Source organism: Dipodomys ordii, unplaced genomic scaffold (genome assembly GCF_000151885.1).
Source record: "Dipodomys ordii isolate 6190 unplaced genomic scaffold, Dord_2.0 Scaffold163, whole genome shotgun sequence".
Taxonomy (NCBI): Eukaryota; Metazoa; Chordata; class Mammalia; order Rodentia; family Heteromyidae; genus Dipodomys; species Dipodomys ordii.
The window spans coordinates 1,285,360-1,298,964 of NW_012267379.1; the positions used below are offsets into that span (position 1 = coordinate 1,285,360).

Genomic DNA, 13,605 nt, shown 5'->3' on the forward strand with positions numbered 1-13,605 from the left:
GGGCCTGAACTCTGGGCCTGGGCACTGTCCCTCAGCTCTTCAGCTGAAGGCTAGCGCTCTACCACTTGAGCCACAGCGCCACTTCTGGCTTTTTTCTTATGTGGTGCTGAGGAATTGAACCCAGGGCCTCAGGCATGCAAGGCAAGTGCTCTACCAACTGAGCCACTTTCCCAGCCCAGAATTGGCTTTTTTCTATGTGGTTTGGTAGATGGAGGCAGACAGGAGGATTTTTACAGTTTCAGCTTAGAGATTCTCAGTTCTTTAGATTCTCTTCGGGTATTTGTTTTTTGTTTTTCCCCTTTTATTTGTGACTTTAAAAATTGTTATTATAAAGGTGATGTACAGGGGGATTACAGTTACACTGTCACATGAGTACATTTAGTTATAAAGGATATTCTAACAAGTATTGTATGAAATTGTCTTCAAAAGCAGATATTATTATTTATTTTAGGATGTGGAGTTCGTCATAGCTGCAATTTATTATTCTCTCTCCCTCCTCTCTCTCCTCTCTCTATCCCCTCTCTTTCTCTCTCTCCCTTTCTCTCTCTCTCCCCCTCTCCCCCTCCCTCTCTCCCCCCCTCCTTCTCGCTCTTTCTGGTTGTGGTCCCTGAACTCTGGGGTCTTCAGCTCAAGGCTAGCGCTCCACCACTTGAACCACAGTACCACTTTGGGCTTTCTTGCTTATGTGGTGCTGAGGAATTGAACCAAGGCAAGCACTCTACCACTGAGCCACCTTCCCAGCCTATTTTCTTTTGATATGTGTCTATAATATTCTAAAATCAATGTAGGAAACAAAAATATTAGAAAAAGCATCCAGCTTCTTGCATACATGCACAGCTTGATACAGTGTAGCCCATGGTGTTTGGTTTCATGTGGCAGTTTCAGGCTCAGCAGCCTGTGCTGGGCAGGGAGGCTCATGGCCTAGTCCCCTACTGCCCAGCGAATGACAGTGAGCCCAAAGCCCTGCGCTCCTGATCTTGGCCCAGAGGTAGCTCTGAGCGGTGTCCTCTTCTGTTATTTACTGCACTGCTGGGTTTGGGACCCCTGGGTGTTACTTTACTTTCTTCTTAAGAACTCAGTAGTCTTTGTTAGAGTATATTTGTTAAAATTAATCCAGTGTCTGAGCCAAGCATTTCATAGCTGGAGGGTGTTTAAGAATATCTAATCTACTGCTTGGAAGACAGTTTGGCAGTTTTATCACCCCTGAATTTCAGAGGGGAGAGGAGGTTTTATTGACATGTGTCTGAGGCATTGACTCGCCTGACCCTATCTGAGCTCCTGTGTGCCAGGAGGTTGAATGCTGGCCTGCATTCCCTCTGGGGGAGTGAGGGGCCGCCTCTTCCTCCACGTGGGGCGAGGTCCTGCTTCCTGGGAGAAGCCTAGTTAATCAAGTGGAACAATGCCTCAGGATTCCTTTTGTGTTTTTTAATGGAGCCCCGCCTGCCCCTTGCTTCCTCTTTTATTGAACAACTCTTCCTACTCACTGATTAAAGGTTGCTAACTGTTCACATTCCCCCAAAATTGTTTAAGGTCAACTTTCTATCCCATGATGGTCTTGTGACTGTTCTGTGACTGCTCTGTCTGTGATTGTTCTCTGACTACAGACTTACCTTCAATGCCCCTATGCCATATAAAAGCGCATGGTGTGTGAATAAACTCTGTGCACAGCAGCATGGTTCGGTCCCTTTCTACCCACCAGACACTGCGTCCTGGTCTCCTATAGGAGTGTATGGTGTGTGAATAAACTCTGTGCACAGCAGCATGGTTTGGTCCCTTTCTGCCCACCGGACCCTGCGTCCTGGTCTCACTGTGAGTGGCAGCATCCACGGGCCTTAGAGTTCACGGGTCCTTTTAGTGCTTGCACTTCTGCCTTTGCTCCTTTGGGTTTGATGTCAGTGCTTTTCAGGGGCCAGCTGTTCTTTCAGGCTCTTTCCTGTGTGTATCTTGTTGATGGCAGCTGAATATTTTCAAATGGATCACTACAACCTTCCCTGTGTGCTTGGCTCTGAACTAGTTAGTGCTTGAGCCATCGCTCATGAAGCATGACTCATGATGCTTCTGTGTTGGCTTACAGCTACAGCAGTATATGCCTGGGCCACACCACTCATTCAGGTCCTGCTGGTTACCGTGTATGGGTCATTTACACAGAAGGGAGCAGTACACTAAGCTGCTATTGCAATTGAGTCTTGTGGCAGCCTCAGAAACACGTCGAAAAAATACTGTTCCTGGAAGAGTAAATACTGTTCCTTCAAGAGTAAAAGTGCACGGAGTCGTTGGGTACTGTGCTTCATGCCTGTAATCCTAGCTACTTAGGAGGCTGATATCTGAGGTTCACAGCTTGAAACAAGGAAAATCCCAAGCAGGAAAGACCTGAGACACTTATCTCCAGTTAGCCACTTCATAGTTGGAAATGGAGCTGTGGTGCAAGTGGTAAAGCACCAGCCTTGAGCCAAAAACTCAGGGACAACATCTACAACCTGAGTTCAAGCCCTCGGACCAGCAACAACAACACAAAGTGTATAATATCCGTGGGTGTTTCCCACGGTGGCAGAAACCAGCACCCCTGTGCCTCCTTACATGAGGCGCTGTCCCCTGGCGAATGCTGGCGTGGTGTAGTGGCGTGCGCCTGTCACCCAGCACTTGCGGGGCTGAGGACGGAAGGTGGAAAGAAAGTTTAAGCCAGGTTAGGCTGCTCAGAGAGACCTTGTCTCTAGAACAGAACAAATTGTGATTATATAAGGAACATTGACTGTAACTGCTTTTGTGAGAGGTATTAGATGAGAAGAGCAAGATGTGAAATGTCACCTTTCTTACTGGGGAGTACTAGGAGTTTCTTTTTTCTTTTTTTTTTTGTTGGTTATAGGCCTTGAACTCTGGGCCTGGGTTCTGTCCCTCAGCCCTTCAGCTCAAGGCTAGTGCTCTACTGCTTGAGCCACAGCACCACTTCTGGTTTTCTCGTGGTTCATTGGAGATAAGAGTCTCATGGAGTTTTCCTGTCTGGGCTGGCTTTGAACCTCGATTCTCAGATCTCAGCCTCCAGAGTAGCTAGGGTTATAGGTGTAAGCCACCAGGACCCAGCTAGGGTTTTCAATTCAGCCTATGGCTTGGAGATGCTCTACTGATGAGCCATGGCTTCTGTAAGGTCTGCCCAGGGACACCTCCCTCCCTCTTGGTTAAGTTTCCACCCAGTATCTGTTACCTAGGTAACTGGCAGGCCTGGAAGCAGTCACCTTCCCCTCCTGCTAGGTCACATCCTGGGGACCACCTCTGGTCCCAAGCCTCCCATCTGACCGTAGGAGAGTCCCAGGTCACCCTGGGGTCCAGTGTGGCCACACCTTTCCCCCACCTAGCCACACCTCTTCCAGTCCCTGGCGTAGATAAGTTCTGGCCCAGGGATGGGTCGCCCCTTTTTCCTTTTCAGTCATGCCTCTCCATCATGGAGTCCTCAGATCTCAGCCTTCTGAGTAGCTAGGATTATCAGTGAGAGCTGCTTGAAAATTCTAGTGTTTAAAATTGGAAACTTCAAAGCTGGTCGCCAGTGGCCCTCGCCTGTCATCGCAGCCACTCAGAAGGCTGAGATCTCAGGATCGTGGTTCAAAGGCAGCCTGGGTGGGAAAGTCGTGAGACTCTTATTTCCAATTAACCACTCAGAAAACCAGAAGTGGCTCTGTGGCTCCAGTAGTAGAGCACTTGCCTTAAGCAGAAGAGCTGAGGAACAGTGCCCAGGCCCAGAGTTCAGGCCCCACAACTGATGAAAAAAAAAAAATTGTGAACTTCATTAACGAAGAACTTGATGATTAGGGTTTGCCCTTTTCAGCTCTTAAAACTCACTATTCGGCTTAGGCTATAAGCGTCATACGTTAAAGAACAGATCATGCTGACACACTGTGTCTTTTGCACAGGCATGGCGATTTGTTGTTCCTGTTTCCCTCAAGCCTTGCTGGACCCTCATCAGAGATGGAGACATCAACCTCACTGGGAGTGAAGCCTTTTATTCCCAATGTGGTGGAGGACGAGATTGATCAGTACCTCAGCAAGCAGGATGGGAAGATTTACAGGGGCCGAGATCCGCAGCTGTAAGTGCTCTGTAGGCTCGATCCTCCTGTGGTCTTTTTATTTTTTTAAATTTTGAGCTGGGATATTGATATGTACACTCAGCTGATTTTGAACTCTATTCTCCTATCTCAGCCTCCTGATTGTTGGGATTATAGGTGTGTACCATGTTACCTGGCTTTAAAACGTTAAAGGATTTACCATCTGAGTGCTCTTGACAGCTACATTTTCACTTTTTTTTTTTTGGCTAAACCTGGTGCTTGAACTCAGGTGCTATCCCTGAGCATCTTTTGCTCCAGACTAGTGCTCTACCACTTGAGCCACAGCACCACTTTCGGCCTTTTCTGTGTATGTGGTACTGAGGAATGGAACCCAGGGCTTCTTGCATACTAGGCAAGCACTCTACCACTAAGCCATCTTTCCAACCTTATCTTTTTTTTTATTTAACCTCCCACATGCTAGTTAAAGCAATCTATCAGTGAGCTATATCCCTTGGTTATGATGATGTTAAATATGTTTTATGTTGATAAATATCCGACGATGTGGAAATTTTGAGTTTGACCTTTTTAAATTTTTGATCATGGGGCTTGAACTCTGGGCCTGGGTGCTGTCCCTGAGCTCTTCAGCTCAAGGCAAGTGCTCACAGTGCCACTTCAGTTTTCTGGTGGAGGTAAGAGTCTTATGGACTTTCCTGCCCAGGCTGGCTTTGAATGAGATTCTCAGATCTCAGCCTCCTGAGTAGCTAGGATTACAGGTATGAACCACCAGCACCCTGCCAAATATATCTGTATAATGTCTATATCTACCTGTCTGTCTGTTTATCTATCTATCTATCCATCTATCTATCTTTTTTTGGTTGGTTGTGGGGCCCGAGTGCTGTCCCTGTGTTCTTCAGCTCAAAGCTAGCACTCTACCACTTGAGCCACAGCGCCACTTCTGGCTTTTTCTGCTTATGTGATACTGAGGAATCGAACCCAGGGCCTCATGCATGCAAGGCCAGCACTCTACCACTGAGCCACCTTTCCAGCTTCGGCCATATATTTTAATATTAAATTTCATTTCATCTTATTAGTTGGAACTTTAAAATATGTTTTAGATTATACACATATTAAGAGATTTGAAAGTTGTCCAGCGAAAGTAGGAGTCTTAAACCTGTAGACTATATCTTCAAATCTTCTGACCTACATGGCCCTCCAGCCTCTAGGCAGAGAAGAAGCAGGTGAGGGGAATGGTATTTGGATATCTGCCAGTGTAAGAACTTGGTTTGGCTTCTTAGTAACAACAGAATGAACGTGGCATCTTGTACTGATGTGTACTCTTTAGCTCTCCAGTGAATGTCTTATTTGCAAAAGATGTTGCTCCTTTGAATATCCACTTTTGACCAGGTTTATGTGAAACGCTGGTGCTGGTGTACATTGTTTTATTTTAGAATATTTGTAATTTTTTTTAAAGAAACCAGTTGAAGATGTCTGAATTTATAATCAGTCATGCAAAATCACGTGATCAAAGCCTATTTGTCTCTGTAGTGAGAGTCTTTTTTTGAAAATGCATCATTCTGTAAATTTGACAGGGCGCTGACATTGAGATATTTGGATCCCAGTTGCTGCATTAGCAACTTCTGTGTCTTAGATGAAAGAGCCACAAATGTTCAGCCGAAGTTGGCGTGGAGCCACTCGCTGGTCATAGCCATTAGCTGGAATGTCTCTTCCATTTGCAGCCCCTTCTGGGGATTCAGCACCCCTTTTCCCTGGGCATATCTGGGCTTTTGTGGCTTCATTATAAAGCGTGTGTATGTGCATGTGCACGTGTTAATTCTGACTTGTCATCCATAGAACTTGCGTCCTACATCAGAAGGAGGCATCTCTGCTGTATTGAAATGTATAACTCACACATCTAACAATTCTGATCCCATTTAGGGTGGGATCTGATTGATTGAGCTTTTGGAGGATCTGCAGTTTGACATTGACATTTCCACCATCTTCACCCTCAAACAATAAGCATACCTCTGTTATACATGTTAATGTTCTTTTCTGTATCTGAAAATGTCCAGAGTCCTTAGAGCTAAGCGTCCTCCGGAGTGTACATGACCTAGGCTTATTCCAAACATAGGTGGTTCATACGCCATTCTGGGTTTTTTGGTTTGTTTTTTTTTGCTATTTCTATCTTACTGGCTTTCTTATTAATTCCTCTCCCCCACTCCAATTCCAGGGTTTGGACTTTCTCTTGATTGTTCTCACACTTTCTCTTGATTTGTTCCCTTTAGTATTTTGCTAGTTAATGGACTTTGTTGCCTGGACTGTCTTCAAACCTCAGTGTTTCCGCTATCAGCCTCCTCAGTAATTTGGGATTACAAGTGTGAACCACTGACTATTATCATTTTACATTTATTTAAATGGGCTTGAAATCTGTCTTTTGTTGTTGTTGTTGGAGGTTAAATGCAGGGCCTCATGCATCCTAAGTATTGCTTTTACTTTTTTTTTTTTTGTCAGTTGTGGGCCTGAACTGTGGGCCTGGGCGCTGTCCCTCAGTTCTTCAGCTCAAGGCTAGTGCTCTACCACTTGACCCACACTGCCATTTCTAGCTTTTTCTGCTTATGTGATGCTGAGGAATTGAACCCAGGGCCTCATGCATTCAAGGCAAGCACTCTACCACTGAGCCACCTGCCCAGCCCTGCTTTTACTGTTTGTGTCATCTTATGCAGTTAACAACCTTGAACTGTAGCTAGGCATAGTGTGTCCTTCTTAGATCAGAACTGGGGAGACTGAGGCAGGATTCCAAGTTTGAAGGAACCTGTACTCTAGATGGAGACTGTCAAGAGGGTAAGGGGAAATTGGATGGATAGCTAGATAATTTCTCAAGAAATCACAGATTTGATATGTTGCTCACTTTTTTTTTTTTTGGTCCGGTCGTGGGGCCTGAACTCTGGGCCTGGGTGTTGTCCCTCAGCTTTTCAGCTCAAGGCTAGCGCTCTACCACTTGAGCCACAGCGCCACTTCCGGCTTTTTTTCTTTTTGCTTATGTGGTGCTCAGGAATCGAACCCAGGGCCTCAGGCATGCAAGGCAAGCGCTCTACCACTGAGCCACCTTCCCAGCCCTGTTGGTCACTTTTTATAGTACACATCAGATTAAATATTAAACTATTATACAGTCCCACCTGAACTCCCATCCGCCTCACTTCCTATCCCTCAGACCCTCCTGCTACCTGGATGGGGACGGAGGCCATGTGCTCCCTCTTGGGGGAGATATGGCTCCTCTAATAAACCTGTGGAAAAAAAAAACTATTATAATAGGAACATTCATCTTTATACCACTTTAAAAATAATTCATTAGTAGAGAAATTCTTTAGTGAAGAATAATATCCATTTTAAATATGCAAAATGTTGTGAGACGGCAACAGAAAAATAGCCTGAGTGTTGCTGTGCCTCTCTTCTGCTTGTGCTCTCTGCAGATGCCGCCATGGCCCCTTGGGAAAGTGTGTGCACTGCGTTCCGCTGGAGGTGAGTTTGCTGAGGGCCTGCCCACTCAGGACCTTGGCTGCTGACTCCTGAGTCCCCGCATGTGGGAGGGCGAATCAAACCGTGTTTTCCTCACCTCAGCCTTGCGTCCCCCACTCTGTGCTGTTAGACAGCACAGAGGCTGAGCAGCCTTCGGGGGGTTATGACGGGCTGAAGCCTGTGTGGTGAAGGGCAGCTGTACCCTGTGCTCCCAGCACAGGCCTTTCAAAATCGGACACAGAGCTGCGCCAGTGGGTTCACGATCGTCATTGCTTTGGTTTTTGGACCCTGTAATTAGTCTTGATGAGTTAGTTACTAACCAGTAACAGGGCTGGCAAGCCAGGCCAACCTAATTTTCCTCAGGCAGCTGTTTGAGTTTTACCTTTTACCGTGTGGGTTTTCTTTGGCTTTGTCATTTCCAGTACTGGGGCTTGAACTCAGGACCTCACATTTGCTTGGTTGGCGTTTTACCGCTTGAGCCACACTTCCAGATGGTCTATTTTTGGTGCCAGTAATGAATGGGGCTTGAATTAGGATATGCAGTTCTCACTTACCTTCCTTTTTTGTTTGTTTTTGGTTTCTGTTTTGTTTTTTGGGGACTGATCCTAGGGCCAGAAGGCAGGGCCTGTCTCTGTGGTCCCTGAGCTTTTGTACTCAAGGCTAATGCTGTACCACTTTGAGCCAGAAGTCCATTTCCAGCTTTTTGGTTGGCTGACATTGAACCATAATCCCAGATCTCAGCCCGTAGCTAGCATTACTGTAGTTATGATTATAGGCGTGATCCACCTCCACCCTTAGTTTCCTTGACTTTTTTGCTCAGGGCTGGCACTCTGCCACTTGACCAGTACCTCCAATCTGGCATTTTGCTGGCTAATTGGAGATGGAATCTTGCAGACTTTTCTGCCTAGGCTGGTTTCGAACTTGTGATTATAGGTGACAGCCTCCCAAGTACCTCGGATTGTAGACATGAGCCACCTGGCCTGGCTTTTGCTGGTCATTATGGAGATAGCTCTTTTTTTTTTTTTTTTTTTTGGAGGGAACTTAGTGAAAGTGTTATTGTTCATCTGTGTATTCATAAAGGTATTTTTGCTTTTTTTTTTTTTTTTGGTGGGTCGTGGGGGCTGAACTCTGGGCCTGGGTGCTGTCCCTCAGCTCTTCAGCTCAAGGCTAGTGCTCTACCACTTGAGCCACAGTGCCACTTCTGGCATTTTCTGCTTAAGTGGTGCTGAGGAGTGGAATCCAGGGCCTCATGCATATAAGGCAAGCACTCTACCACTGAGCCACCTTCCCAACCCTGGAGATAGGTCTTGTGAACTTTTTTTCCTGGCCTGGCTTCAAGCTTAGCTCTTCTGATCTAAGCTTCCTGAGTAAAGGATTATAGATGTAACCCACCAGGGTCCAATGCTCATGTTCTCACATGCTGGGCAAGCACTATACCTTGGAGCTATATCTTCAGGCCTCTTGTGATTTATTTGCAAAGTTCTTCTGGAGCTTACTTGGCTTGAAAACACTTTGTATTTAATAGGGATTAGTCTTAAGAAGATAACTGGCTCACATAGAGAAACTTGACTCTGAGCTTGAACTAGTGAGGAAGCAGCACTGTCTCCTTCACTGCCCCATGGATGCTGACTGTGGCGGCCTCATCTGCTCCCTTGTGTAGCAGGGTCCTTATGCCTCCTGTCCTGGCCAGCCTAGGACTCTCACTTCCTGTGTGTTTTGGCAGCCATTCGATGAAGACTACCTGAATCACTTGGAGCCTCCTGTGAAGCACATGTCCTTCCACGCCTACATCCGTAAGCTGACTGGAGGCGCTGACAAGTAAGAGCTACTGGGCACGGGCATGGGAAAGGTAAAATCAACAGTGTACAGAACCTTGGAATCTTGGATGCTAGGTTGTTTTGCGAGTAGTTGTGTTTGAAGTCAGGGCCCTGTACTTGCCAGGCAATCTCTTCCCTATATTTTAGAAAGGTGGAGGAGAGTCTGTGGCAGATGCTGTGCCTCACAACCAGAGCGAGCCACCAGTACCTGGCTGCTTTTGTTTTTCCAGTGTCTATTAGTATCTCTGGTTGACTATAATTTTGCAATTCTTCAGCCTCCATGCCATGGGATTATGGGCATACATCATACATCATCATTTATTTTGATTGTTTTAATCCACTTGGAATGCTTATGTGGCTTTTTCAAAGTCTACATCTCTGCATACACCTTACTAAGGAGAAACAGGGCTGGGAATGTGGCTTAGTGGTACAGTGCTTGCCTAGCATGCATGAGGCTGCCCTGGGTTCCATTCCTCAGTATTACCCACATACACAGAAAAAGCCAGAGGTGGTGCTATGGCTCACGAGGTAGTGTTCTGGCCTTGAGCAACAAGAAGTTCAGGGACAGTGCCCACGCCCTGAGTTCAAGCTCCAGGACTGGCCGCTCCCCCAAAAAAGAATAAGACTTCATTTGTAGCTTTATAATTGCTGTCCATCTGTGACATAGGAAGGTAGAGGACACTGAACCTAAGTCAGCAACTTTTTTTGCACTTTGCCTAATGGTATCTCCCATCCCCTCCCTTACTCTCCCCCTCCCCCATTCTGAAGTGATTTTTTTTTTGGTCAGTTGTGGGGCTTGAACTCTGGGCTTGAGTACTGTCCCTGCACTCTTCAGCTCAAGGCAAGCGCTCTACTGCTTGAGCCACAGCACCACTTCTAGTTTTCTAGTGGTTTATTGGAGATAAGAGTCTCACGGACTTTCCTGCCTGGGCTGGCTTTGAACTGTGATCCTCACATCTTAGCCTCCTGAGTAGCTAGGGTTACAGGTGTGAGCCACAGGCACCCAGCTTGAAGTGATTTTTTTTTTTGTGGTACTTGTGGACTTGAACTCAGTGTTTTACTCTTGTTGGATAGGCACTCTACCATTGGAGCCATTCCTCTAGGCCCTGAGATGATTTTTTGTTGTTGTTGTTGGTCGTGGGGCTTGAACTCTGGACCTAGCTGCTGTCCCTCAGCTCTTCAGCTCAAGGCGAGTGCTCTCCTACTTGAGCCACAGTGCCACTTCTGGTTTTCTGGTGCTTCATTGGAGATGAGTCTCACAGACGTTCCTGCCCAGGCTGGCTTTGAACCAAGATTCTCAGATCTCAGCCTCTTGAGTAGCTGGGATGACGGGCCTGAGCCACCGGCGCCTGGCTCCATGGCACTCTCATCTCTTATTAATCACTCTGGCTCAAGTGGTAGAGCGCTAGCCTTGAGCAAAAGAAGCTCAGGGACAGTGTCCAGGCTTTGAGTTCAAGTCCCAGGACTGGCCCAAAAAAACCCCACACAGGATGAGATGTCTTCTTGGTGATATAAGTTAGATCAGTACATTTCCAACGGTGTTCAAGCATGTTAGGGTAGGGATAGGGATTAAAAAAACCATGTTTCTACGGGGTAGAGTCTCAGTAGAAGATGAAGCTGAACTGTAGACTTTCCCTGGACTTAGCAGCAGAGTAGTTTTAGCACATTTCCCTGGCCTCTGGCCCGTAGGAGGTGTCACCTGTTCCAGTGCTCTTCAGGTTCCAGCCAGACTCTTGGCTGTCATCGCAATGGCTCAGTTGTTTCTCTTCTAACAGGGGGAAGTTTGTTGCCCTGGAGAATATCAGCTGTAAGATTAAGTCAGGATGTGAGGGACACCTCCCATGGCCCAATGGTATCTGTACCAAGTGCCAACCCAGTGCCATCACACTGAACAGACAGGTGAGATGTCCTTGATTTTATTTTCATGGCTGAGAAATTAGTTTTGTTATTTGGTAGGGAGGATGTAACTTGTTTGTGCATAGAAGACAAGTGCTCTTCCATTGAATTAGACCCCCCAGACTGTTGGCTTGTTTTTTTTTTTTTTTTGTCGGTCGTGGGGCTTGACCTCTGGGCCTGGGCGCTGTCCCTCAGCTCTTCAGCTCAAGGCGAGCGCTCTACCACTTGAGCTACCGCGCCACTTCTGGTTTTCTGGTGGTTTATTGGAGATAGGAGTCTCACGGTCTCTCCTGCCCGGGCTGGCTTTGAACCATGATCCTCAGATCTCAGCCTCCTGAGTAGCTAGGATTACAGGCGTGAGCCACCAACGCCCGGCTGTTGGCTTGTTTTTTAAAAAAAAGTGGATAAAAGCTGGATGTGAGTGGCTCACACTTATCATCCTAGCTACTTAGGAGTCTGAGATAAGAAAATCACGCTCAAAGCCAGCCCAGGATGTCTGTGAGACTCATAACTCCAGTTAGTCACAGAAAAAGCTGGAAGTGGTGCTGTGACTCAAGTCACAGAAGGAGCAGAAGCAGCTCAGGAAAAGCACCCGGGCCCAGAGTTCCAGCCCCAGGGCCAGCCTAAAAAAGTAAATAAGGCTGGATTCAATCCCCAGTATTGGAATCTGTAGAGACCAGATAGTAGACATTTTGCCACGGTTTGGTATAGAAAAATAGATGGGGGGCTGGGAAGATGGCTCAGTGGTAGAGCGTGTGCCTTGCATGCCTGAGGCCCTGGGTTCGATTCCTCAGCACCACATAAGCAAAAGGAAAAAAGCCGGAAGTGGCGCTGTGACTCAAGTGGTAGAGCGCTAGCCTTGAGCTGAAGAGCTGAGGGACAGCGCCCAGGCCCAGAGTTCAGGCCCCACAACCGGACCCAAAAAAAAAAAAAGAAAAAAAGAAAAATAGATGGGATTGAATGTTTTCATTTAGTCCACATTGTTAACTCTACAGAAATACAGACATGTAGACAATATCATGTTTGAGAATCACACTGTTGCTGACCGCTTCCTTGACTTCTGGAGAAAGACGGGGAACCAGCATTTCGGGTACTTGTATGGACGGTACACGGAGCACAAGGATATTCCCTTGGGCATCAGGGCCGAAGTGGCAGCGATTTATGAACCTCCTCAGGTATGGAACTGCAGTGCAGGACTTGTCATTTTCTTTTTTTTTTTTGGTCGGTCGTGGGGCTTGAACTCTGGGCCTGGTCGCTGCCCCTCAGCTCTTCAGCTTAAGGCAAGCGCTCTACCACTGGAGCCACAGCACCACTTCCATGGATTTGTCATTTTCACATATAGATGTCTGCCTGTTGTTGTTTGGAAGGCTGTGTGAAATGAGCTTTTTATTTCCTGACATATAATTATGTATTCTCTCTCCTGCTGTGTATGCACACAGATCTGTGCAAGGGCACATATGCATTTTCCTTTTTTCTTTTTCTTTTTTTTTAACCAATCCTGGGGCTTGAACTCAGGGCCTGGGCACTGTCCCTGGGCTTCTTTTGCTCAAGACTAGCACTCTACTACTTGAGCCACAGCACTACTTCTGGCTTTTTCTGTGTATGTGGTACTGAGGATTGGATCCAGGGATTCATGCATGCTAGGCGAGCACTCTATCACTGAGCCACCTTCCCAGCCCTTTCTTACTGTTTTTTTGGGCAGGTCTTGGGGCTTGAACTCGGGGCCTGGGTGCTGTTACTGAGCTTTTTTGCTCAAGGGTAGCAATTTACCACTAGAGAGTCACATTCCTCTTTCTAGCTTTTTGGTGCTTAATTGAAGAGTCTCACAGACTTTCTTCCCTGGGATGGCTTTGAACGTGATCCTCAGCTCTCAGCCTCCTGAGTAGCCAGGATTACAGGCATGAGTCACTATGCCTGGCTCTCAACATTTATTTTCTCAATACTGTACTGTTGTATTTCCTAAGAATAGAAATATTCTCTGGCATAACTCATATGTTTACTGGCTTGAGTATGCTGAGCAAATACAGGTACACGCTTTGTCTAGTGTAGTGTGTTGTCCTGGGCAGCACTGGGGGTGGCACCGGGGACAGCTGTGGTCCTGCCCTGTCACCTTGCAGAGCGGGCAGGAATGAAGATTTTCAGGGCATGACTTGTCATCTAGAAGTCTTCAGAACTTCAGAGCAGGGCCCGGCGAGGTTCCTCAAGCTGTAGTCTTAGCTAAGATTGGTTTGATAAAAAGTTAGTGAGAGGGCTGGGAAGGTGGCTCAGTGGTAGAGCGCTTGCCTTGCATGCATGAGGCCCTGGGTTCCATTCCTCAGCACCACATAAGCAAAAAGAAAAAAGCC

The 13,605-nt window shown here is 46.8% G+C and overlaps 1 protein-coding gene across 1 annotated transcript in view; it reads left to right on the forward strand.

Annotated features, from left to right (window-relative positions):
- The window catches only part of Nploc4 (nuclear protein localization 4 homolog (S. cerevisiae)), a 62,747-nt gene that overhangs the window by 9,300 nt on the left and 39,842 nt on the right, over window positions 1–13,605 (forward strand). The window contains exons 4-8 of the mRNA XM_013033104.1: window positions 3,903–4,076; window positions 7,502–7,550; window positions 9,271–9,365; window positions 11,140–11,263; window positions 12,256–12,435. Coding sequence (XP_012888558.1) covers window positions 3,903–4,076; window positions 7,502–7,550; window positions 9,271–9,365; window positions 11,140–11,263; window positions 12,256–12,435 — 622 coding nt within the window. The remainder of the gene's footprint in view (window positions 1–3,902; window positions 4,077–7,501; window positions 7,551–9,270; window positions 9,366–11,139; window positions 11,264–12,255; window positions 12,436–13,605) is intronic.